Raw genomic sequence first — 27656 nt, 5'->3', positions numbered from 1 at the left:
TTTGAAGCGGCAGTAATGCATCCTACGAAGCTAAAATTAAACGTGTGTCAAGTAAAACCATTACAGAATACATACTGGGTTCAACACCTTCAATCAAAACTGAAACACTGATTTGAAAACCGATTCCTGCAGGGGGATTGGACCAAGAGGAAGTCCGGAATGATTCAGCAGAACAGAAGAACCCAACAACTCAGCTGAGGCAAAGCAGTGCTGAAATAGTATTTTTATTAAATACTTCCAAGATCCAAGTTTGAAGAATAACAAAGCTATGATGAAGACCAACTAACACTCAGACAAACACTTTGATAGTCGGCAATTTATGGTTGTATTTCATTGTACATCGTGATCATGCAAAATAAAACAAAGCAAGAAAAATATAAATCCAGCGTTCATCTGAACGGGGGAGAGGGGAGAAGCGCAGCCCGATAATATATCATTACAACGCAGGGAAAACATCGAGGGCCTCATACCAAGCTACGGCGCCTGAATCTTTTATTTTTTTTTTTTAGCTTTTTTTCTTTTTGTAAATCTTGTTGTATATTTTCATATCACTTGTTCAACATTCTGGGCGGATGGAGTTTCAAAAGATGCAAATATCATATATTGACACTAGCTCCATCCATATTTTGTGATAGAAATGTGTAACTGAAACATGCAAATAACTAGGTGTCGCTACCCGCACGTCTCTCCTCCCAGCAGGCGCCAGATAAAACCACCGAGGGTTGATTACACCGATAAATAATTAAGTCCTGATCGATATCCCTTAAGAAGTTTTTTGTTGTCTTCTCTTCCTCTTCCCTTTTTTTATTTTCACTACATGTTTGCGAGGGAGAGTGCAGAACTCCAGCTTGGCAGATTGGCAAAACAACCAACCGACAACAGCAACATCAGTAATAATAATCATAATAATAATAATAATAAAAACTTAAAACCAGTAACACGGGAACAACAGAGAAAGGAACAAAGAGTCGTTTCAAGAGCAGAGGGGAGAGGTCAAGGGTCAGTCAATCTGTCAAATGGAGATATCAGGAGGGAGGACACCTAAAGCAGCACGACGAGGGCGGCGCCGGTCACAGCAGCGGTGCAGATATGTTACAAAGCCTAAAAACACACCGCCCGGCGTGCGTGGGTGCATATGATATGAAAAGACGGCTCACAGCATCGTGGGACCAGGAGTTAAGGACACTAGCATCTTTAAAAATAGTTTGTGGAGTGTTGCTGAGAAAGAGAGGGAGGGTTACTTCCATCTTGGCGTTTGTTTTTATTCCCTTTCTTCATAAACAGTCGTGCGGCCATGGGAGCGCCTACAGGAGAGCTTTGATTTGTTTATTTTAGAGCAATCAATACCTCAAATATTTCAGTGTTGAGAGCTACGAATAGAGGAACAAGCTTCACCTAAACTAGAGCGGGGTCACAGAGGGAAGAGGGTCCATTCCCCTAAATGCACAGGATGAGTGTCTCTTAGATACATGTACATATATTACACTTTTCTACATATATCTATACATACACTGCATTTACACAGTGATTATAAACAAACCAGGCCCTTGCAGGAAGCAGAGTAACAGATTAAAAGAGGTTAATGAGGGAGAGGCAGCGAGCAAACATGCAAAACGCAGGCGGCAGCTTTTCATGGAACGGGCCTCCTGCTCCTGCTCCTCTTCCTCCCACAACTGCATGAAGACACACGACGAAACGCGGCTAGCTTCCAATGTGCACGATAAAATCTTTACTGGAAAAAAAAAATAAAGAGCAGAAAGTTCTCAGCTGCTTTTTTTTTTTAAAAAAGGAGCCTTGATTATAGACAGCCAGAGTGAAGAAAACAAAAAAAAAGGAAAAACACGAATAATAATGGCTCCTGTTGTTCACGAGAACACAAATGGATCAGGACGCTTAAAAAACACAACGAAACACGTCGACTTCAGTTCAGACGCCCCCCTCCGCTGACGTTCTCCGATCCCACAAACAATGACGACTTCCGATCTGTCGGAAAAAACAAGAACACAAACGAAAACACAAACACGTAAAAAGACTACACTAAAGTTCTACACTTTGGTGCTTCGTGTTTTTGATAAAGTTTCTCTCGTCGTCAAGTTCTCAGAGTGAACCTGCGTATTGTTGGTTTTTTTTCTCTTTTCTTTCCCTCTTTAATTCAGTTGAGGAAAGATTTCCCTTCATGTCAACACCCAGGTAGCGAGGACAACACTTCCAACCTGGTAATCCCTAAATGTGTACAAAATCTAAGCACTCCCCCTCCGCTCCTCCCTTTTGTTTTCCCCAGATAAAGATAAATGCTTGGTTGGGTTTTGGTGGTTTCTGGTACATCTAGCCATAAATTTACACAGTATATTCATAACTCATACTCATAAACTGTCACAAGTTCAACTGTATATCCTCTCCTCCCCAGGGACATGTCGTCTCTCGCAGGCAGAAAAAAGATGGCTGCCAGGGGAGGGACAAGAGGGCAAAAGATGCACCCTCCAGTCAGGCGCCAGATGCATGCATCGTCATCTCATGGAGGGGGTCGGGGTTGGGGAGGCGGGGTTCTCGTGTTCAGCCGGCCCCCAGCAGGTCAAAGGAGGGTCGGGGTTGGTTGGTGACGTGGAGAGGGATGCGTTCTGGCCCGGCCGGGCTTCCTGGCACTATCCAATCCACGCAGAGGACGTGCCTCTGAAAACACGCTCGCTGAAAAAAACTGCCCCCCAGTAAACGCGCTCCAGAGGACCGGAGCCTCAGGACCGCTGAGGGAGAGAGGCAGAGCGTTTAGCGGTCAGATGAAAACAAAGACGGATAAGACTGACATGAAAGTGTCATTCGGTAAACAATGACACTTTTAAAGAAAAGTTGCTTTAAAAGTTATTATCTATCAAATAATGCAAAGTTAGAACTTTTATTTGGACTTTCAAAGCAATTTTTAAAGTAACTTTAAAAAGTAACATCACAAATTTACAGAATGACACTTAATTAACATTCATAAAAACTCCATATTCATGACAGGTGTTATATCACATATCACTTTAAATACAGTGTTACCAAAAAATGCTTTGTAAACATTAATAACAATGAGTGAAGCAAATGAGAAAATTATGGCGACTGCAGAGACGTCCTCAAATCTTGTATGGGGTCTAAAATGGTTTGTATGTTTTTCACACAGTAAAATTCAAGCACTTTAAGGTAATTTTCAAACTTTTTCAAAATCACAATTTGAAGATGAAAACAATACAAATTAACTAAAAGAAAAGAAAAAAAAGAGTTTAAAATTCACTATTTATAGAATTTATTTCTATGGGCTGCACCGATTGCAGTTTTCTGGCCGATCACCGATCTTTTAAAAAGCCTAACTTCCATTTTTGTCTGAAATGTTGCTCAACATATCAAGAAAGTTGCTGAATTGGCAACAATCGGGTAATTATTGTTAACTGCAAATCACCTGGTCTGCCGGATTGTCAGTCAAATCTTTCTACCGAAAAGCACAGTAGTTGATTTTTAGACCTTTGCCAAAGTTGATAAGATCGGTGGGTAAGATCGGCTTCACATGTAAAAATCGGCTGATCACAGATCTCCCAAAATGATTGGCTGGCCGATAAATCGTTGCACCCCTATTCATCACATCCAGTGATGGTTTTCTGCTTTCTACAGCAGGAACAAGGGAAACTAAAATAAAACTAAATTTAATGTTTTAATGTCTCTCTCACAATCTCGACACACCTCACTGATCCAAGAACAAAACACTAATTTAACAACAACAACAAAAATCTCCTAAATTCAATAATGTATAATTTTTAAGGCAAACTTCACTGAAGCTGCACAGTTTGTACCTGATCACTGTAGTGGTGCAGCCGGCGCTCCTGAGCAGTGGAAGTGAACGTTCAGCCACTTTCCGTCACGGCGGTGCCACACCCGGGTCTCCTCTGATTGGCTGGAACGAGGGCGGCCCGTGGAGTCCACGAACTGCGTGAGCCGGATGTAGGCGATGCAGGCGGCGTCCTCGCCGATGAGGTGGACGTGGGGGTTCAGCAGGGTGGTGTGCACGGGCTTGTTGTTCTTACTCAGCACTGGACAGATGAAACACAAATGTGATGGTGGTTCTACAGGCTGATCCAAACCTGAACTTTACATCACTTACTGGGAATAAACTAAATATTTATAGAAGAAAAATGTGATCGACAGGAAAATAATAATATATACATTGTGCAAGTCTGGAAGACACTCACAGTTTTCAAAGTAAAACTTGTGGAAGTCCATGCCTTCCACCAGGTTCCCCAAAGCTTCGGGTTCAAAAGAGGTGAGACCAGGATCGCAAATTCTCCTAAAAAAAAAAAAAGAGGTCAAAAGTCAAATAACAAAGACCCCAGCTACAATTAAAATTACCTGACACACACTCAAAATGAGCTTTCAGTGCAAAAATCTAAATAGTTGTGGTGTTTGGAATAAACTGATTACACAGGATCAGTTGATGTAATGAAATATTAAGGATTTTAGATAAATTCAACACCAAGTTTCACTGCAGTCAAAACGATTCACTCTGGTGAATAAAAATCTTGGTAAAAACACACCTCATTATGCAGGAGGTCAGAAACTCAACAGGTACTTCAAACTTAAACTGCAAGGTGTGCAGCAATAATTACTGAAAAGCACAACATTTTTATCAAATGGCACTCAAAACTATATAAATAAGACAAAAGAGGATCTGGTATCCTGTTTTCTTGTAGCAACAAATCAAAACCAAAATTATTCAGGGAGATTTAGCAGCAGTATGTCTGGAGGAGGCTTCTCGTCTACAGTGAAGCACAGCAGCGGCTCAGTGATTCTCTGGGACTGCTTTGAACGAAAAACTGCTATTATCCCAAGCAGGGAATCAGTTAACACATATTTGATAGAATATTCAATAATGTCACTGAACTCTGATCTAGAATCACACAGCATTCTGGGAAATGTAGGCAGAGGAGAGATCTTAGCTGCTCAATCGCTCACAGTCAGCTACTAAACAAAGGTTTGTAGCATCATCAACTCACTCATTCACTCACTGTCACTCACTCACTCTCCGGTTATTTAGCAACAACCTGCTGAGTTGCTGGGGCAGCAGCAGTTTCAGGTTTTGCCACTGTGCCTCAAAGCTGCATAAAAATAAATAACAACATGGAGTGAAAACCGCATAAACCGGTTTGGCAGTGTTCCAGATATTAAAAAACAAAACAAAAAACTAATCAGTAAATTTTGATACTAATATTGTGATCACTTTCAAGCCATCTTATCCATTATTAACAGCTGTTACTTTGCACATTTAGTCAATAAAGGTATCTGCAGTTGGGAAAGGATTTCCCAGCACTCACGTGTAGGCGTCAAAATCTCCATTGTTGATCGCTTCAATCAGCTGCTCCGTTATCTTGATGATCTCCTGTTTACGGGCTGCAGAAACGAGAGGAGACAGAAAACAAGTGCAGGATGATTAGAAGCCTCCTGGAGAATTGATGTCTCACGTCACCCGTCACACCAAAGCAGCAGCTTCTTCACTGCAGCTTGACCACATTATGGCGAGTTGCTCAAGTTCTCGCCTTAATGAGTGGGAGAACACGCTGCCACGTTTCTGCCTGCAAGCGGCTCAGCGGACAAGAACAGCTCGGCAGCTTTGATTCCGAGCTTCAACGAAGTTTTTGAATCCAAAAGTGTCAGAAAGAACGACGGAACTGCGCGTCCAGTGAACTACCGATAAACCTGAACTTAGCCAAGATGAGCCGACATACGAAAAGAAGCGAGCTAGCTAGCGAGCTAGCAACGGCAAGTGAGCGCCCTGTTAGCATTAGCATAGACATAAATACGTAGAGCGCTGAGAAATATGTTGACGTTGCCGCCATCTTGGATGTGGTAAAGGTTCATCCGTTCACTTTACCATGGAGGTGCATCGCCATCAAATCCAGGTGAATCAATGAAACGGCCCAAACGTTACCAACACATTAGCTACTAGCAATATTAAAGCAGTTGGTTAACGGTAAGATCATCATCTCGCGATATATCGAGTTCCTCCAAATGATACCAACACACAAGGTGAGCAACAAGGGCTCCAGAATAAAATACAATCATTTATTTCTAGTTTGGTCACAATCAGAGGCCTGGATGCAAGTGATAAACTAAACCTTCGCAAATTAAAAGATACAGCGGATTGGATGGGATGCAATGTGAGGTAAAGAGACGATGTGCTAAAAATAAAACCTCTGAACGGAGTTGACCTGAAGAGAGGTTATCTGCGTTGGTGGCACGTTGTAAATTATTTTATCAGCCTAATGGTAAATAGCTTAGATGGTTACTGAAATGTATTCCTGATTGCCTTCCTATGTAGAACTCAATGATTTTCATTGCAAGATATTTTCAGATCAACTGGACTTCAGATGAGTTGCAGCAGCAACTGAAGAGAAACAGGAAGCAGAGCTTACACTATCAAAGGGAGGAAACACTTGTTTATTGTTTTGCATGTTTACATTTCTTTGGTGGTTTAGAAAAAAAGCCTAAAACATGTTTTCACTCTTACATTAACGTCTATTTTGTGTAACTTTAAATCCATCCATTGTCTTTCCCTTAGCCCAAATCGGGTTGCTGGAGCAGCAAGTCCCAGAAGGGAACCCCTCAAGCTCATTCTAGGGGGTCTTCTGGCATTCCCAGGCTAGAAGAGATATACATCCCCTCCAGCAAGTTCTGGGTCTTCTTTTGGGTCTCATTTCAGTTGGATGTGCACAGAAAATCTCCAAAAGCAGGCGCCCAGCGGGAGGCATCCTGATCAGATGCCTGAGCCACCTTAACCAACTCTTTCGATGTGGAGAAGCAGTAGCTCTACTTTAAGCTTTCACCTAATGACCGATTTCCTCATCCCATCACTAAGGCTGAGTCCAGCCACCCTACGGAGAAAGCTATGATACATGAGTTGGATCATAAATAGAGCGTTTTGCTTTTTGGTTTGCCACAAGAGACCGAAGCCGAGCATTACAGCAGACAAAACCCTAATCTACCTTTTAAAGAAAAAAACTGGAAAACAAATGAGGGCTGAAATGATTAGGTTAGTGATGGATTGTTAACACACAGACCTGGAGTGCCCAAACTTTTTAAGACCAAGATCTACTTTTTCTGACGCCAGTCGGCTGACATCTACCTCATAACATGAAGATGTAAAAATTGTAAATGAAACTCTTGACTTATTTTATATGCAAATATCCATCATAATATTAAAGTGGTTCTCACTGAGGAAGAAACCTAATGCAGTTTCTTCCTCAGTGAGATTCTGAGACTGGGAGATTACTGGTTTCAGAAGCTGGTTGCAAACCTGAGGCCAGCAGGAATTATTTGGTTATGGTAGTTCTGAACTTTGGTTTGATGACCTCAATATTTCAGACTGACGGGATGAACCACAGATCTCTGTTAGGTTAAAGCCACATCTTGTGAAGTTTGGATATTTTTCCTCCAACAGTTTCCAGAGGAATCACCTCAAATGTTGGACTGGATTTTATTTCAATGTCATTTGTGAATACCAGCTTCTGATTTTCAACATTAAAGTTGTAAAGGTTTAAAAAGCTTGTCATTTTGGAGAAAGATTCATCAAGTCAATATTTCCACTAAATAAGAGACAAAAATAAATGGCATGTTTGATGGAGCAAACGCATTTCAGACTCTGAGCTCAAAGCAAGATGCCAGAAAACACCAAACTAATACAACTAAATAATAGACATTTAATTTAATTATCTCGGTAGAAGCCATTTGATTGTTACTCGGTGAAATATATTTGCCCTTTTATGTTTATTGTGAATGACATACTCACAGACGAGCGAGGTAATAAGTCCAAGTTTGTCGTTTATTGAACGTTCAGAAACCACAGCGGCTGTGATGGACCACAGCAGAGGTAAACAAAGGCAAAACAACGTGAACAGGCGATCAACTCAAAACCACTCGCGCTTTTTTTTACTCTCCGTCTCTCTGTGTCCACACGCGTTGCCATGGCTCCCCCGTCCCGCAGAGATTACGTTAAAAACATAACATTCAGTCCGTTACAATATCAGGTTTTCAGGCATGATATTTATGTCGTAATTATTAATAAGCGCTCCTCTGAGCACTGCGGTACAAAAAGGACGATTACTGAAATAATCATTATTTGCAGTCTTGCAGCAAATGCAAGGATATGACTAATTTCTGGTGACTGATGTAAAAATTATTTGTTTTTATAGTTTGGGGGGAAGCCTGATTAAAGAGTCTCGGAACAGAAATCCATAATACAACAAACAAAAACAAAGCAAAAGGACATGACACCAGGGGGTGTCAACACTTCACTACTGCACTTCAGAGAGGAAGCAGCGACTGAGAACAGAAGGCAGGTGTAGCTGGGTTAGGCGGTTAGAGAGGTGCTCTTACTCAGCTTAGTGTTGCTTTTAGTAGCGACAGTGCTGCCCCCTAGTGGAGCGGAGGGGATGGAGGACTGTGATTGGTCTGAGTCCGGGCAGGAGCTGTTGCCCGTGCTGTTCCATGCCATGCGCTTTACATCATGCGGTGGAACTGAAACACACAATGGATGGTGAAACATACATGTTGATGGACAGCAGGGAAGATGAAAAGCAACGTGCGCACACACTTCATGCAGTAAAATAAAAAAAAATAAATAATTGAGGGGGAAAGGTGGATGTAGGGCTGGTTTCCAATAGAACTGGTAGGAAGTAAAGCTCCAACTGAAGTTGATGAGACATTCAGATGGGTAACATGAGAATGAGATGATGGCAGGAAGCAGGCTCCATACAGCTCTAATTGAGATGTTTGTGACTACTTTACTCATAATGTTTGCACAGATGAGCGGTAGCATCAAATGCTGAAGAGATCGAAGCCATTGCTTGTTATTAGCTTCAGCTAGGCCTAAAGGGAATCGGCATGTTATAGTGAGAAGGCAGAAATGGAAAATACAACTGAGGAGTAATAGCTAGGAAAACATTTGGATGTTCGTTCAACAGCAGGAAGAAGAGCGATACAAGAAAAATGTAAGGAAAGATTCAGAGCAGAGAGGAGGAATATCACAATATTAACAGAGAAAAACATGAGGGGAGACTATGAGCACAAAGAGAAACATGAGGCTCTGCTGTGAGGGTTCCAGGAGAGTCAGATGGGCAGTGGGCCGGTTTGGGACACTCAGCTACAAGGTAAGCTGGACCTCCACCGGACAACAGGGGGACATATTCAGTGGTCACCAGGAAACACACACACATACACACACACACTTCAAGGTTCCCACAGTGGCCAATATGTACAACATATTTTTGACTATTTGCTTTGAAATAGTGAAGGTAGCCCTGCTCTTTGATACTTTTCAATAACAGGAATGCTTTAATGACAAAAACTGAAGCGTTTTAAATGAGGAACTCTTCGAAATGAACCATTTTATTTCAACTTGGTTTAGAGCTGCCCAGTGGACAACCACCGACACCCTCCACCAAGACGCAGGCCACAAAAAGGTTGATGCAAAAGAAGCTGCCTGTTCAGACTTACGCATCCAAGCATTTCATTGAAAAGTTGAGTGTAAGGAAAAAAGGGGATAGTGAAAAAGGTACGTAGGCAACAGGAATAACTGGAGCCTTAAAGGAATTGTGAGCAAAGACCATTTAAGAGCAGCAGGGTCACACTGTAGTATAACTCAGTCAAAAGGAGCCCTGATCATTTTTGTTGGTCTTATTTTGATTTTCTAATTAAATAAAATGGGTTTTCAAGAGCTGTAATCCATAATCACCAATATATATCAACATTTCATTACATCATATATATTAACATTTACATGTATTTCATCATTTTTTTGCTTCTGAAAATCTATTTTCTTACATGGTGTAGTTAAACTTTTTCAAACAAAAAAATAAATACAGCTCAGGCAAATTTAAACTACTAAAATCTAGAAAAATGTAATGCTACTTTGCATTTCGACAGACCAGCTACTCAAGAATAATTTTTAGGAAGAAAGGTTTCTAGGAGAGGAGAAAAACACGCACACAAAAATGCTTTTTTGCTAAAGGTCACCTATTGAAGTACCTTGAATATGTTATGACAGGTCTGTGGGCTTTACAAAACATGTTCATTACAGTTTACTGCATAAAATTATTCTTAGATATGAGATTTTAATAGGGCCAGTTCTGCCTATTTCCAGCCTCTTTCAGAGTGAGCTGCTTTATGGCCTCTTGTTATTTTAAATTTAAATAAGTTTCTGCTGGCCACGCCCCCAACTCAGTTTTCACTTTCCATGTGAAAATGGCTGCAATTGTACAACTATATATGTTTGAAAAGCAGAAGTCGAACCTACCACACAACCAACAAGGATGCAGCAAGTGGTTTCTGGATGATAAGTCAACAATAAAACCTTTTTCCCCCAGCAGCCATTGTTCAGCTCATACAGTGGAAAAACCAGCTGACCAAACATGCTGGGATTTTGCTTGGGTTGCTAGGCGATGGGCTGGCTTTGGCTGGGGTTGCTTGGTAACAGCGCCGTGCCCGTCGACTGTGACTTTAGAATCGGGAAGTTATTGATATTGCTCATTTTACAGACACCAAAAAATGGGTTTGGTGTTTTTTTTAAGCATTTGGGCTGATTTTAGAAACAGTTGAGACCCAAACTGGAGGACAAAAATGTGTAAAATGTAGATTTGGCAAAACAGGTGTCCTTTAATATTAATACATTATTGAAGACAACTTCACTGCATGTATGCAAGGAAAAGGAAGTTGAGGTTTTCCTGTTTTACAGAAAAAAAGGTGATAGGAGTGGGTGGGTGGATGGGGGTGGGGGGGGGGGGTGGAAACAAGTTGCAATAAACAAAAAGATAAAATTCTTTGACATCAGAATCTGACTGAGTTCAGAAAGAGAAACGTTTAAAAACCAGTGGGAACCCTATAAAAAAGTAAGGCTTGGTAGATCAGAGTGTGAGCAGAGCTCAAATATGGAAGACGCCATTGCCAGTGCTACAAGAAACCGAGGTGGGAGTGGGAGGAATGGGTGTCAGGTTCTTGCAGGGGGCACAGGGGGCAACCATAGCTTCTCTTTGCCATAGATAAACTTACTGGCAGGTGAGCTTTGAGGTGAGGGCAGAAGAGGGGGCATCTCCTCAGTGGCGCTGCTCTGACTCAGCGCCGAACTGTCCGCTAGATGTAGCCAAACACACAATAATTACAAACACACACATACGACAGGCACGCTTAGGACCGCAACACGCTTGCCGATCACTACAGTCAAATACACACACTTCACTAAAAAGGGAGAAAGAAAGAGACAGTGAATGAAAACAGGGAAAAGGGAATAAAACACTTGAGTACCTTTCCTACCTTTCATTTCCTCCTCATCGTTTGTGGCGTTGCTCTCCGTTGATCCCTGAGGACCAAGAGGAGGAACAGACAGACACTGAAACCAACGCAGGAAAGATCCGAGAGCGAGTCAACCCGGGCGGCGCCGTGTTCCCACCCAACACAACAAAATTATTACCTTGACTCCATCAGGAGGGTTGTGGACCACTGTGCTCTGAGATTCCTGTGGAGCAGAACAGAACAGTCGGTCTGAAATACTTTTGCTCTGAAATGGTGCGTCTCAACTGGGTTTGAACCGGCCCCGACTATTTTACCTCCGCAACACCTCCACAGTCTCCAAGGCATTTTTAGAGTGAAAGAAGGTTTAAGTTGGTATAGTTACAGATATCTGAATTCACTGCCAAAATATATTATCCTTCTGCTGTAGACTTGTGAAAGCATCGCCGTTACACCCCTGACTCGCCAAACTGAGGTTGTCACAGCCTCATCTCTGCGGATGCTGCATCGATCAGCAACAGGACATCTGCCATTATCGTTAAACAAAAAAAAAAAAGAAAAAAAAAGAAAAAGAGAGGTCTGGAAAGACTTCTGACTGGAGGTGGGTATTTATCATATCGTTCATCATTTATGGTGCTAATTTTTCTTCATAAGAATTTTGATTTAATTCCCATAAATCATGTTTAAAATCCCAAAACGTTGTGGTTGTTGTTGCTAACTTACTGTTTTTTCCAACTGATTGTTCAATATTACTATCAAATAAACTGAGATATATCATTAAATGCAGTTGCTGAGTACAGTTTAGTCTTACAAATCACACTTTTTTTATGCAAGCAGTGTCACAAAGAAGTGTAACAATAAGAGGCATTGCTTTTCAAGAGCAGTGTTTGTTTTTGAGGGGCTATTATTGCTCTTCCATACAGTCACAGCAACACAAGGAGTGATAAACTCACTTTTATCATGATTGTAACAGTAAGACAAAATACTGTGATCAAACTTTAAGTTCATTTTCAGATCCTTTACACAAAAACAGGAGTCTTGCATTGTAAGTGCAAACTGAAATCTGACTCTTCTAGAAAAGAGTTTTTAATCTACATTACAAAAAAAAAAAAAATGAATTTTGGGTTACGGGAAAGGGCCGACCCAGGAAGGAAGGACAACAGCAAAGGTCATACCAAGATGATGAGTTAGCTTCAACAGAGTTAGCAACCATACCATTCAGGAAACCTCAGTGTTTTATGAGGACATGAGAAGTTTCTCAGGTTAGAAAATGTAATTTTACTCCATTTTATAACTAAGAATCACTTAAATTATTAACACCACCCTCCAATTGCCAAAACATGTTTTTGCACATGGCTGAGCCACACGAAGGCAGGTGTGTTTGACTTAAGCTTGTGTTTGACAGTAATCTGACATTTGCTTCAACCACATGTGTTAGTCTGAATAAAGGTTTTAGGGTCAGACAACAACTTAGAGAACTATTTACAGCCAAAAAGTCTAGACTGTCTTCGAAACAACATCCTCAAATAAAAACCAGACTGTTTGTGTTTTTAGAAAAAAACAACTGACTTTTAGCTGCTTCCATCCACTATGTTTTACACAACGAAACACGGCTTACTGGTGACGTAAATGTAAGAGAACAATTGTAAAATTCTCTCTGAATGCTGGCAGCTTTTTAGTTTTTCTCATATGCGCTTCCAGCACTGTTGGGTTTCCATAAACTCCTTGGTATAATTCTGATTCATCAAATCTCCTTCAAATAAAAAAAAATCAAATCCACTTATACCACTTGACTCAAGTCAAAGGCAAGATTTGTTTCCTTTAGCTACAGAAACAAATCTAACGATTTTAGGCTGCAAACCTGAACACATTTGAAATGTAGAAGTGTAAATTGCATACATATAATCCAACTTGGGGTCCTGTTGCACCAGTTGTGAAGCACCTTTGAAGCAAACTACCTAATCCAAACACACCACACTGCAACACACCATTCGCTGCATGCTACAAGAGCATGATGAAGGCAGTAGAACCAGCATGTCAGTAAGAATGTTAATGAAGGAAAGAAAGCAGGTTAAAGTGAGGAAACATTCGCTAAAGACGTTCAGAGCAAAAAGAAAGATGCTGGAATAGATGGCTGAAATGGAAAAAAGGCCAAACGCATATCTAGCTGGGTCTGGGACGTTAAAGTTTACACACAGGGTCTGGAAAAACAAGAGAATAAAACGAACTGTCTGATGCTTCAACTACTAGCTGCATGATATGAGCGGTATATAGTCCAACCAACAAGCCCATGCTTTATACACAGATGCAACTGGGAAAGTAAAATATGATTGAGAAGCTGGTTTACTTACGTCATCAATTCGATTCAAAAAGTGAAACTCATTCATTATGCAAATAAATTAGAAGCAAGTTTATGTAAAGTATTTATCTCTGGCAATTTTGATGACCGGAGGCATAAAAAACAGAATATTTTGTGTTAAAATATTCAGTTCAACATAAAACCTATAAAAAGGATTTTAAAATAGAAATGTGAATTTTGAAGATTAAATAAAATTTTTTGGAAAATCTGGATTTTTTTCATCATGGTTCAAAGTGACATCACCCTGCCCAAGGCGGCCATCTTGTTTTGTGTATTCATTAGGTTTTCGAATTCAGTTTAAGAATATTGTAATGTACACTATTTACACTCAATATTTAAATAAAGCCCGTCTCACAAAATGCTTATTGAATTCGTCTGCTATTTCTCATCCTCCTCTTGACAATAACCTCAGGTGAGTTTTTCCTATCGCTCAACTTTCCAATACTATGCATCTTTTCGATGGCCTGTTCACGCCAACATGGCAACTCAAAGTGTCGCTGACTGAGGAAACTTTATGTTGGACCTAAAGGAACACCGATTCAGTTCTTCTTCACTTTTCCTTTATTTCCAAATGAAATGCATTATTTACTTTCCCCTGAAAAGACGACGTTAGGTTGCTGAGTTAGTGCCCAGTCGTTTGTCATCTTAGCTCAGCTTAGATCGATCTGCCTCAGGAATAATTTAACACAATAAAAGTTACAGTTCTTGCCCATTCTGGATATGTCTGTGTGTGGAGAAGCCCTTACTTCAGCTTCACAATTTATTAAAAAGGCTTGTTGAGTAGTTTTTAGTCACCCTCTTTATTCATATCGCAATAAATGCCACAATCATCTTGTAAATCTACTCTAGGCTTTGCAGTCCTGACACTTTTTTCTTCCACTCAGCTTTCCATTAATGTGCTTGGATTCATTGCGGTTGGAGACAGTTTATAAAGAAATGTACTTTTGTGGCTTGTTATCCTTGTTGAGAATATTGCCAACAAATATTTTGTATATTCCTATGCAATATAAAAACCAATCCACTGGTTTTCCTTATAAACTTTCCAAACTATTTTCAATAATTAATTGAGCATACTGTACTATTTAATACCGTTTTAGGATAAATTTTAATTGAAATTATTTTTTGTAAAGTGCCTTGAGATGACAATTATTGTGAATTATATTAAAAAACTGAATATTAAAATGTTCTGATAAGCTAATATTGTGGTTTTGATTTATTTTAAATACAGTCATCAAAATAAACAAAAATAAACACTTGAAATATAAAGGTAAACAAGTTTCACTGCTTAACGTGAAATAAGTGAAAGAAACCAACTCTTCAATGATATCCTAATGTATTGTGTGTAAAACTAAACGGGTGCACATGCGCTGCCTGAGATTTAAAGTAATGATTTTATAATTTTAAAGGATTCCCAAAGGTTTTAATGCACATTGATCTCAGTAACACTTGTGCACATTTAGGAGGTTTTATGGCTTCAAGTTGGCACTGCTGGGGTGATACAAAGCAACATCTCCTGGAATGTAGATGAAGGATGACAAGCATGATGATGGAGGATGAGGCGAGAAAAATAAATCGGGCAACTATGCAACAACTTGGAGGTGGAGGGGGAGAGGAGAGAGGTGGGAAGTGGCACTGCGGCGGCCTACTGTACCATCTGGGCGTTGGCTGCCATGTTGGTGTCTTTCAGGGCATTGATGGCGCTCACTATACTGTTCTTACTGTTGTTGGTAGAAGGCTGGGACGAGAACGCAAACACTCAAAGTGAAACACAAAAGCTACACAAACACACACAGATGCATTTGAATTAAAACGCCTTTTTCGGGAAAAGGGGCTAATGTTTTTCCGCGCTCCAGGGCTGTTGAGAGCTAACAGGATAAATGAGAGGGGTGAGTGCCACAGAATGGCCTCTAGATCATCCTTTTTACTGCCTCACTAACTCTCCATGCTTGTGCCACTTAACTACACACAGAAAACCCCAGGGGTAAAAAAATATAGACAGGGAGGGCAGCAGGAGAAGGAGAGAGCTGAAAGTGATGGGAGGCCGCTCGGAAAGAAGTCGACTGAAGCTGACTTAAGGTAAAAGAATAAAAGCTTTGGATCAAGAACTGGGAAAAACGAAGCAGAACTAGGATACTGAAAAGATACAAGAAATTTAGGTTCTAAACATGACGAAAGAGGAGGAAAATCAGAAAATAAGTCACATTTCAGGAGGGAATACAAAATGAGTGTTTTATACATAGTTTATTGCATTTACAACAAAGTTTGACTGCAAAATATAGTTAAAATTTCACTTTGATATTTCTCAAAGTTTTAATGGGACTGGATTGCTTTACATCATCTCTTGTTTAAGGTCTAGAACATTCAGTCTGATGAACCTTGAGCTGGACAATTCAACAAAGAAAAAAAAGATTCTATAAAACAGCATGAGATTTATGAAATCTTTACTTTTTTTTTGACAAAAAAAAAACAACAGAAAAAAAAAATGCAAAAAGGTTTTCCTCTTAAGAGATTCCAAATGGCAAAATACTACAATATTAACAAGTCAAGCATAAACTGAACTATTCTATATTGAATAAGTTATTTAAAAAGGGAATGGGAGACTTTTGAGTCTTTTCCTTGAATTCTTGCTCAAGTCTTGCCTTAATTTTTATATTTAATCTCACTTTGTGAGATGGTTGTTAGTACAATTAAAAAAATCACAAATCAACAGTTTCTGATTTGGTTGTGTGGAAAATGGTTACAATTATTTTTTGGTTTCTGAATGAGCTCAACTTACTTAAATTTTTATAAAAGGTCTAACCTGGATTTACCTACATAAAAACCCTTAAAAGCACAGTGTGCGGTATGTCATAACTTTACTTTGTTTTCAATCTTTGATTACAAAAAATAATTGAGCTTTTTTTTTTTAAATCCAAAAATTGGTTAATTTGTCCGAGTGCTCAATTGGTGCTAGTGCATAATTAGCAAAAGCTGCTGCTTGGTTATTATCACCTAAAGCAACGTAGCCAGTAAATGTCTGATCTTATGTTGTATACTATCTTTGAACACAGCAGAATAAAAGCAGGTAGAACTGAGAGAAGAGACAGAAAGGACACAGGAGACCAGACGGGCATTAAGGACGAGCTCACCTTGGCAGAATCAGACTTCTTGTTGAGTAAACTTTTGCATGCTGTGAAAATACAGAGGATGGAAAAGGGGAGGGGAAAAAACAGTTAAAAAGTTTCATTTGAGGTGATAACATCCACCCAGTTTTTAGCTTCTGTTGAGATCTCGATCTCCAGTTTTTGTATCTACGAAACCCTATTAGGCCTCCCTTTGTGACCGAGTAAGGCTAGATGTTTCCAGAGAATAACATGCATTTAATGGACCTGTGGTGCAATTTTCCCTCAGCTGAACAGGTTGCTACGCTCTGCAAAAAACCCATTCACATCTTAATCCATTCACTGCTATCTGGGGGATGAAAGAGAAACCTGAGAGCAAAGTAAACTTCCTACATCCATTTCCTGTCTGAGAGAAGACCCCTGCAGATCGAGGAGAGGCTGATGGTCAGACTCAAACCGCCGGCAGGACTCTCTGTGACGAGCTAGGTTAATGTAAATCATTGATTTCCTTTAAAGGCTCTGACCAGTTTCCTCCATGGCTGCTTCCTTTTCACTTGTTTTGCTACCTACACATACACAGTTTTCAAAACTCTTATCTTGTGTTTCTTACCTTCAAACAAGAAATGGGAGAAGGGAAGGGGAGGGTTCAAGGGAGGGTTGTAACAGATGGCTTAGAATTACACTACAAGAGAGATTAGAGATAAGGAGCATAGCATTTACAGCAGCAAACAGTTTCAAGTGACAACTCATGCTCCTCGATCTTGGCTGATAGGCTACTTTTCATCTTGAGATCTGACCATGCAGCATCCAAAGAGGAAAAATGAAGAAAAGTTTTCATTCCACAACCGGGGACAGAAGAGCTGACTTGTTGACTTGCTGACATGTTCCTTATTTAATCTTGGAGTTAAAAAAATATGTCAACTGTTTTCCATCTGCAGTGAAAAGTAGTGTTGGTACTACTTTGCAGTGATCATTCACTTTCTAAACATTTGTCATGCTACAACAACAAACTTCAAAGTTTTTTATAACATTATGCTGTACATAAACACAAAGTAGTGCATCTTAATGTGAAAAGAAAGTTTTTCATGGTTTCGCTTCCATAAGATCAGTTTTGTGGACTGTGCAACTAATGGTCTACGTTCACCCAGCAGGTCTTTATGACCAATTATAGTTTTTGCAGAAATCCAATGTTTGCATGGTCGCTCATACTATTAATTAAACCCAAATGGGACTCGTGTATGAACGGATTACGTCCCCAAAGTCAACCGCATGTGCAGAAGAGGAACGTTGACGTCACACAGTAGGACAATACATGGAGTCGTCAACGGATTGATTTTAAAGTTTATTCAGTAATGGAAGTCAATATCTGCACTTCAAACAAGACCAAAAATACTTGGTAAGGTTTTTGTACTGTACTTACTTCAGTATCTTCAGTAAGATTTTAATACAGGAGAAAGATTTTTTTTTAAATGTCAACATCTGATAGATACATATTTTTCTTCTTTTTCACAATGATGCACCACTTTGTGTTTTGTCTGTCAGATAAAAACCATAAAGTTTGTAGCTGTAATTTGACCAAATGCGACTTTCATAAGGCACTGTGCGAAGGTCTAGTGCTGCCTTGTTCGTTTGCTTCCCAAGTATGGCCTCCCCTCCAAATTATGAAGGATCACGAGTTACACAAGACAGCACAGATGAAGTCAAGATGACCGACCACAGGAAGCCTGCACCACTCGAACAAAGTGCCGAATAGTGAGCAGCAGGGGAGACTGCATTAGGAAGCATCAGAAGGAGGCATCTCCAGAGAACATTTTATAGGATTTCACCACACAGGACACCCACATGCAAAAGGTAGCAAAGCAAAACAACTCCAGAGACAATAGAGATGCTTAGAAGATGCAGATATGCCAGTTTTTACATTTAATGTCGTTGTAGGGTAACATCGTGAGCAAACTGCAAAGCCCCGCTTTGGCCAGACTTAAATAAGTGCGGGAAAGCGTTTACAGTCAAGAAGGCTTGGATTTTGCAGTAATGAGTGGCATAATACGGAGCCCCCTCAGTGATGTGGGGGATTTATTTTTCTTTTGCGTTACCTCTCAAATAAAAACATTAAAAGAGATTCTTTTTAAAAAAGACAAATTTTGAGTTTTTTCACAGGATGATATCGCTATCTGACGGTTTTGGTTGTTTCTGTTAGTCTGAATGGCTAATAAAGAGCCATTTTCATGTGCAGTCCCATCTACACCGACAAATATTAAAAGATAAATAAAAGTTAAAGGTGACCGCCATTATGTTTCCTTGAGCAGGTTAGCCTAGCTCTATGGGTTATAAGAACATGTTCATCACGTTTTTTTGCAGGAAATCATCCATAAATAATTAGATTTTATTCTGGTCTGCCTTTATTGAGCTCCTTTCAGAGTGAGACATTTTAGAGCCTCTTGTCAATTTAAATACAAATAAGCCGCTGCTGGCCGCACCCCCAACTCAACGTTTACACTTGCACATGAATATAGCAGCAAACAGATGAGCAATTATGCAACTATACATACTGGAAAAGCAACAGTGGAGCTTCCTGTGCAACTAACAACAATGCAGAAAGTTTCTTTATGGATGGTAAGTCAACAACAAAGCACTTATTGTACAATGCTGTTGTATAATGCTGTTCAATGGCTGCACTTCCAGCAGCCATTGTACAGCACATACAGCGGTAAAACGAGCTGACCAAATGTGCTGGAGCTCAGTTGGGGTTGCTAAGTAACAGTGCAGTGCTTGTTGAATTTGACTTAATTGGCGTTTGTTTTAAATTTCTCATTTTTTAGACACTAAAAAATATTAACATTGATTAAAAAAAAGGCTGTGTGGTTTTTTTAACCACTTGTTTTTAGAAGCAGCTGAGACCCAAATGGATGTATAAAAATCTGCAAAATGTGAATTTTGCATAAAAAAATGCATAAACATGTTTTGACTTAGAACCTTTATGGGTCTAGATAGGTACAATTAAATTGACACCGTATATAAAATAGACCAATTTATTGCAACGAAATTCAATGCTTTTGCAAGGTAACGCAAAAAATAAATACATAAATGAATAAATCACCCCTGCATACTCTACAGGGCTCCGCACCATAAAAGGGCAAAAACAAAAACATATTCAGATGATTTTGAAAGGAGAGGAGATAAGGAGTCGAGTCTAAAGTGACGTTGCCACACATGATATTAATAAACTTATAAACAGGCACCTTGGTCCAGTGTCAGCGAGGAAGCCCGCATTGGAGGGCACCACAAACACCCCAAAAGCTCAGCTCAAACAATCACACATCCGAACAGAAAAACCCAACTTCCGTTTACACACCCACACTGCAGAGTAAAGAAGATTCTCCTGTCAAAAGCTGACAGAGGATCTACTTTGCTCTACATTGCCTTATTCTCATGAATATATCCATGGAGCCACCATTGGAATCGCCGACCTTTGCCATCCGTCTCCACTCAGGCAGAAGAAGAAGAGAGACCTATTTCAGCACTTTCAAGGGGTGAAGTTTTGCTCAAAAGTACTGAAACAGGCCTCAAGAGGGAGAGATGAGCTTTAAGACTGCTTCCTTTTCCAGAGGTTGATCAGGAAGGCTGAATAGTTTCTAGAGTCTCCATCAAAGCCTCTCTCCCCTCAACACCTGCCCCTTTCGTCCATTTCTCCAGAACCAGGTCTGACGATGGCAGCACGCCAACCCAGCTCTTGCCAACCCCCTGCAGTTCGGGGTTCCCGCCCCCAGGACACAAGCCCCTCCTCATCCTGCTTCCCAGCCTTCCCAGATCGAGCTGGTGAGGATCGCAGGGGTGTGTGGACTTAATCTAGTGAATGAAATGGCTGTGGTTGAGTGGTGGTGAGATGTGAACTCTGCAGTGCAAACTAAAGTAGGCTGATTACTACTAACGTTCATAATGGCATGAGGAAAATCGGATGTCTCTGCCATATAGAGCAAAAACAAATCAATGAAACCCTGAGTGAGCAAAACTTGCGTAAGTATGCATGCAGTCATGTGCAAATGCTAATGATGAAGCTGGCAGACGCTGCATGCAGGAATATGGGGGATGGCAATGAGGGCCAACCTGCGCTATGGATCCCACCCCCCAAAAAAGGCTGTGTGTGTAGAGAGGAAGTGGATGGGCGTGTCTCTGGGACGTACCTTCCTGAGCCAGTGAGGCCGTGGAGGAGGCGGCAGCAGCAGAGTTGGTATGCTGCCGGCCCACTATTGGACAAAAATGCTACAGTTGGGAGGAGCTGTGCAAAATAGGCGGCTCTTTTCTCACTATTTCCAGTCTGGGTCTAGAAAACCACAGCGGTGTGCTGGCTTCAGCCCAAATGGAGGAGCATCTCAGAGTTATCTCCAAAGGCTATTAAAATGATTAATTGCACAAATAAATTATATTTCAAGTTGTGATAATTATGGATTGCATCTAAAGCTCGTCGCAATAAGCAATAAATCAATTAATCGCATGATAACTTAAAGAGTTTGATCATTTCCATTCCGATGATTAATAGTTTTTGAATGAAAATTTTGTTTGTAGCAGATAATGCATTTTATTTATGATTTCAGTTGTGTGTGGTTTTTATTTCCATTTTACTTATTGTTCCAGTGTTAAGTGTCCTTCACACAATTAAAAGTGCATTTATTACGCCATTATCAATACGTCACTTGAAAATGGACTCAGAACAACAATGTTTTTGTTTATTGCAATCATTTCTGGTTATTCTGACAGGCCTACTGGCATCAAGTTCAGTTTTTCAGTAATTACAAATAAAAACAAGAAATATCATCAGACTGAAATGTTTAGTCATGTACTATGCATGATATCCATTAAATATTTTTGCAGGAAAAACAATAATTCCTGTATCAACGCAGTGAAGCATCGATGAGATCAGCATTTTTTTTAATCATTTATGAATCTGAGATTGTTTCAGCTGCTTTGCTGGTTTCTGTGTTTCATCTTCCTCTTGATAATTTTCCATATTCAGACAAGTTTTGTCTATTCACTGCTGAAGTAGTCCTCTCCATTTCTGGTTCAAAAATATTTATTTTGTGTCTTAATCTAATTTACTGACTCGCTGAATTTGGGATGGTTTTACTTTTCAATGACAATCAGTTTGAAATATATCCCTGGTGTTCAATAAATTTCTAGTTTTGTTTTTTAAACATAAATCAGCTTATCAATGACCTTCAACTTCTCTGAGATGCACCTCGACACTTTATTGAAGTGGGTTGAAGCAAATATGTGCACCCGGTGTGGACTCCTGGATCCAGGGCTGAAATCACTAACCATCGACTGACCAGTTAATTGAAAACTGAGAGCAGGGCCTCAGCAAAAACAAGTCACTCTTGGCAAAAACAAAACAAAAAAAACAATCTTAATTGTCACTCGTTTCTACCAACATGCTTCCCCAAATCATCAAAAGCTTCTAAAAAAATAAATAAATAAAAGAATAAAAACAAAATAAAAATAAATAAAAAGTCTTTTTCTTCTTTTAAACATGCAAACGCTCCATGGGCAGCAGAAGAGAGAGAGACGCACACAGACAGATAAACAGGGAGAAATACATTAACTTGGACAAAGACAGAACTTAGACTCACATACAATCTGATACATGACAATCTAAAAAAACATATCAGCTCTCAAAGATTTATCACGACTACTGAAACACACAGGAACATCACGTTTCAGATCAGTTTAACGTTTTAAGCGTCCAAACTGTTCTGCACACACAAAAGCATATTGTTATTTTAAGGATGAGTGGGTGAGTGTGTGTGTGTGTGTGTGTGTGTGTGTGTGTGTGTGTGTGTGTGTGGTGTGTGTGGTGGGGGGTTAAAAGAGGTGCAGAGGACTCTATCCACTCTCCTTCCTCCTCTCCCTCTGCATGTTCTGCGTGGGAGGCAGAGGGCGAAGGGCACACCCACCTGAGAAGTTTCTGGACACCAGCATGGTGGTGAGAATGGCTCCCTGGAGGAGAAGACGAAGGAGGAGAAGACGTGAGAAGAGACAAGGAGAGAGAACAGAACTTTTTGTTTGGTAGGATTTTTGCTTTTCCTTTACACCGTTTTAACTTCAGTTCAAATCAGACAAAAGGTTTCATTATTCTGCAAATTTAGCAGAAGCTAAATAGCCATACACTTTCATTTTGTCACATAAAAAACCCCACAAACTTTAATATTCTTTTTGATTTTATGTGATAAAGAACTACAGATTACCATAAAGAGCAAGGGAGTTTTTTTTAATGCTAATGCATGCCAAATAGAGTGGCATGCATTTATATTCAACCAAAAATAGTCCACTGCAACCAATTACCTTCACAAGAATCCACCTGTGTGCAATTAAAGATAAAGTTCTGAGAAGGCTTTAGAGGTTTGTTAGAGAAAACCAGAGCATAAACAGCCTCATGAAGACTGAGAAGGCAGGTCAGGAACAAAATGGTGGAGAAGCTTAAAAGTCAGGTTATGTTGTGAAACGTAATGAGAGACAGATTATGGCTCAGTTTATCATCTGAAAATGCAAAAGGGTGACCACAAAGTTTCCAATTCAGACGCCAACTAAACAAAGACCGGACAAGAACAGGAGTCGGGAGGCCTATGGTCGTGAGGGGAGCTGTGTAGTTAAACAGCTTAGAGAGGGGGAATCAGCTGACAGAATAACTGTTTGCTGTGCACGCCACAAATCTAAATGTTTTTGCCACAATCCATGTAGCGCAAACACAATCCATGTAGCGCAAACTACATGGATTGTGGGTAAATACAACCAAAACAGCCACAAGAGTCTGGCGCTAACAGGAGGAATGGTTTGCTGTTTTTTTTACCAAAGAGAAAAGAGAAATCCTAAAACCTCTAAAATCTTTTCCATTTGTTATTTACATTTTGTGCAGAAGGAAGTTGCACTCATATTTTCTTCTAAGGTTTTTGTGTCATTTTCTTCTGTAGCACTTGATGATCTGTTTGTAAAAACTATCCTTGTACTTTCACTTTGGTTGTTTTATTACTTAAAATTTTACTGAAAAATATTGAAGTCTGTGGTTGTAACGTGAAGAAAAAATTTGAAAGGGTGTGAAAACCTTTGCAAGGCACCGTTACAGGAAGTTCAGCGAGTCGTGTTACACCTTTATGTATGCAAAAGAATTTAAATGATGTGAAGAAACAGAACAGTTGGTGCTTGATTCCAATAGTTTGCATGAACGACCATGAATGCAAACTACAGCAACTATTACTAGACATCATTTAAAGTATTTCAGTGATGCTCCGCAGAAAGAAATAAAGCTGGGCTTCTTTACCTTTAAATGGGTCAGGATATCTACATATCAGTGATGATCATAAAAGTGTTATGAAAACAGGGGGGGTTTATGCTGCAGTGCAAGAAAGATGTATTTTTAGACATCCGAGATAGTGTCATAGCAACACAAAAAATACAGCATAAAAATGATGAAGAAATGCTAAAGTGAAGACATAACATAACGAATCAAGTGACAATAATAGAGTCCGACATACATATGATAGCTGAGACCCAAGTCGTTTAATATAAACAGCTTAAAACAAATAATTAGCAGGAAGTTAAATCCTAGCTTGCTCTGTGTTTAGTTGTACAGTAAATCTAAATGTAAGGACTCCTGTTGCAAGCATGGAAAAACAAAAGAAACATTAACAACATTTTTAAAAACATTAAGACATTTATAAATAGGAATCAAAAGCTATGAAGTTTTTTTTTTGCCATTTGCTGGAGAGCTTAGCTGCTATCTTTGCTTTTAAACCATCCTGCTGTGTGTTTCACTGGAGGTCCACATGTTACATCAAGTTTTATCTCCAGAAACTCTGCTTGCTTTGGATTGTTATCAGGCAGAAATATGTCTGCATATTGAGTCATTTCCTAATATTGTGTATTCACTGGCGGTGATGGCAGAATTATGAAATATCAAGAATTCCCATCTTAGAACCACATCATCACATTCTCACTCTCATACTTCTCTGGATAAGTTCAGGACTGTACTACCGGGTGGGCTATAGGTTAACATACTTAGGAGAATGTAAAATGTACATTTCTATCATATTTCAGATGCCGAAGAAGATATGTTTGACAAAAGAGAAAAGAATTGAAATTATACGGATAGCTGTATCGGGAAGCAGCCACATGGGTGCCCAAAACTTTAACAGAAAACATGAAACTTATTTGCAAGTTTCAGAAAACTGGAAATGTTGCAGATCAACCACAAAGTCCAAGACGTGCCACAATTATAAAAGTCCCACAAAGATAAAAACGGTTGTCCAATATAAAATGTTTTATTTTTTCTATGTATGGAAAATTATGGGCCACCATGTAGATTAAATGAAGCCTGATTCACATGGCAAGATTTAAAAATTGTTGGTTGACTTTCAAAACCTGAGAGGTCAAACATGATGATAAAAACAGAGACAACAGGTTTGGTCCTTCAGTGTGTGGTGTACAGCCACAAAGCACGCCACATTCAGACAGAAAATCTCCAAAAGAAAACTAACAAAAATAAACACTTGAGATCAGTTTGAGTAAACAAACATGGCCGACGAGGAAGGAGCAATGGCGATAGTTTGTAAACTATTTCTAACAGAGAAAATAAAACTGACAAAACACGTCTCGGATGTCCACTGGACAATCCATCATATTGGAGATCCCCAATATTCCTGATATCATCTTTAGATGACAATAAGATAATAATCGATGCAACAGAAGAGGAAAATCCGGTAAAAAATTAGCATAAATATCTTGTCGTGTGAATCAGGCTTTATGTACAAAAACTACCCAACACTGTGATATTATAATTAGGACTGAAATAAAGTCTAACTGTGATTGGATCCAACTATATGACTGGACTTTATTTATGTAAAGCAGAGAGATTTGAATTCAACTTGAGCCAAACTAAATCCTTTATAATTTGGCACATACTTGACCAGCATGAGATTAGCAGTGAACTGGAGATTTAATAAGCTGTACCGAGTAGTTTAAAGACAGGAAATCCTAATGGCAGACAGGAAAACCATTTTAAAATCCTATCACATTGTAATAGTAGCGAACAGAAGAATTGTTACATTGGCTGTAAAGTATGAACAGAAAAATATAGAAGAAGATTTCTACCTTGAGTTTTCGGCGAGCGTTGAATTTACGCAGACATTCAACAGTTTCTTGTCTGTGCATCATGGACGCCACTGTAGAACGGTGCTGTGAGAGAACAAAGCAATAAGATGTGAAACAAAACATGACTGGCTTTAACATGTTTCTGAATTTATATATCAGTAATGTTAATTTAGAGCAGTCTATGTGACTAGGTGATATGTGGGGAGCTTGATCACTTACGCAGACCCATGGGTGTTTCAGGGCTTGTTCAGCAGTGATTCTCTTGGCTGGATTGATGGTCAGCATCTGATTGATCAAGTTCTTCGCTTCCGGAGTGACAGTGTCCCACTCTGGAGATGGGAACTGTGGACATTTTGAACATAAATGAAGACATGGGAGGAATGTCTTTCCATGACTGAAATCCATATTCAGATTGCTATAGATTTCTATATTTCCTCAAGAAAGAGACCTGCTGGAGATTTTCTGCAGATTTCTGACCATTAAAAAAAAAAAAAAACATCTGAGCACCACTTTAGTTTGTGTTGATTTATTATAAAGTTTGTAAAAGCCATTGTTATATTGCAAGTGCAGAAGGATGAACTCTACAAAACGCTGCAGCGTGACTTGATTAAACAGCAACTAGAAGACAGGATACACCTTCCCATTCTCCTGCTTACACACAAACACACACCTCTGCAATGCGTCAGGAAAGCCCTGATAGGATCAATAGCTTTGGACCAGATCTCGATTGGACACTATTAAACATTCAAGAAGTGCTTAGCCAAACCTCTGCACTGCACCCACTGCAAATACACTCTAACACACACGCACGGAGAAAAACAAAGAGCACTTACATCGTACGCTCCAGCTTTGATCTGCTGATAAAGTTTGTGTTGATCTTCATCCCAGAAAGGAGGATATCCAACTAACAAGATATACAGAATAACACCTGGCGGAGGAAGAGGCGGGAAGAAAGATCATGTTACAAAACTGGATGAAGTGGTCGACTATAAGGAGCGTTCAGCAACAGGTGGTTCGCGCCACGACAGGATACAACAGAAAACACAGAGGAAAACTTAACTTACTTCAGCAAGTTCATTCAAAAAGCAACATTATGTTACATAGATTCATTGTAAATAAATTATTAAAAAAATAAATGATTATTCAATAATTTATTTCTGATTAGTTTTATCTTATGAGCTAAAAAAAGAAAGCTGCCTGATTAAAGAGTGGTCTATTCATTCATAATCACGGGAAGTTCTGTGGAAGGAAAAACTAAGGTATAAAAGGCTGCACAAGCTTCAAGCGCCGCCACACACGGACATATCTAGGACCGAGTGTGGATCCATGTAAATTCCTTCCTAAACAATGGATAACTGCATAAACGTGTTGCCCATTTTTCACAGAAACCACATTTATATTTTCATTTGCAGTGAGCCAATATCATCAAAATTAACAAATGTTTTTTTTGATGATACTTTAATTTCTTGACATGGATTTGTAATCCTCAGACTAACAAAAATAAAGCTGCTATATCAGAATAGAGCGATCACACCACAAAGAAAAAGGCTGGGAGATATGGCTCAAAAATAAAATCGCAGATTTTATTTATCCTTTTTAAAAAAAGGACGATTTTTAAAAAAAGAAAATTAATCAATTTCTTTTTTCCTAAAAAGAAAAATACAAATGACAAGAAATATTTTCAAAAAGGCTTTTATTTCAATCATCCTTTACTATGAGAATTTTTGTTAAATTATGAGAACTGTACAGTAATATTAGCA

General features: G+C 39.4%; 1 protein-coding gene across 14 annotated transcripts in view; it reads right to left on the bottom strand.

Moving 5' to 3' along the window:
• Positions 1–205: 205 nt before the first annotated feature.
• Positions 206–27656, bottom strand: part of LOC129368016 (calcium/calmodulin-dependent protein kinase type II subunit gamma) — a 52587-nt gene continuing 25136 nt past the window's right edge. The window contains exons 9-23 of one of the 14 annotated variants that reach the window (XM_055042766.1): positions 26730–26824; positions 26116–26238; positions 25897–25980; positions 22707–22749; positions 20940–21002; positions 16786–16826; positions 15309–15392; positions 11480–11524; positions 11314–11368; positions 11062–11142; positions 8392–8532; positions 5334–5409; positions 4215–4309; positions 3819–4055; positions 206–2741 (exon numbers count right to left, since the gene is read on the bottom strand). In XM_055042766.1, the coding sequence (XP_054898741.1) occupies positions 3823–4055; positions 4215–4309; positions 5334–5409; positions 8392–8532; positions 11062–11142; positions 11314–11368; positions 11480–11524; positions 15309–15392; positions 16786–16826; positions 20940–21002; positions 22707–22749; positions 25897–25980; positions 26116–26238; positions 26730–26824 (1259 nt within the window). In that variant the 3' untranslated portion in view covers positions 206–2741; positions 3819–3822. The remainder of the gene's footprint in view (positions 2742–3818; positions 4056–4214; positions 4310–5333; positions 5410–8391; positions 8533–11061; positions 11143–11313; positions 11369–11479; positions 11525–15308; positions 15393–16785; positions 16827–20939; positions 21003–22706; positions 22750–25896; positions 25981–26115; positions 26239–26729; positions 26825–27656) is intronic. The other 13 variants (XM_055042767.1, XM_055042769.1, XM_055042768.1 and 10 more) reach the window with 13 other exon arrangements.

Source organism: Poeciliopsis prolifica, unplaced genomic scaffold (assembly GCF_027474105.1).
Source record: "Poeciliopsis prolifica strain line A6 unplaced genomic scaffold, Auburn_PproV2 SCAFFOLD018, whole genome shotgun sequence".
In the NCBI taxonomy this organism is placed as follows: Eukaryota; Metazoa; Chordata; class Actinopteri; order Cyprinodontiformes; family Poeciliidae; genus Poeciliopsis; species Poeciliopsis prolifica.
The sequence above is the reverse complement of the archived record's forward strand: the minus strand, read 5'-3'. Positions and strand labels throughout refer to the sequence as shown.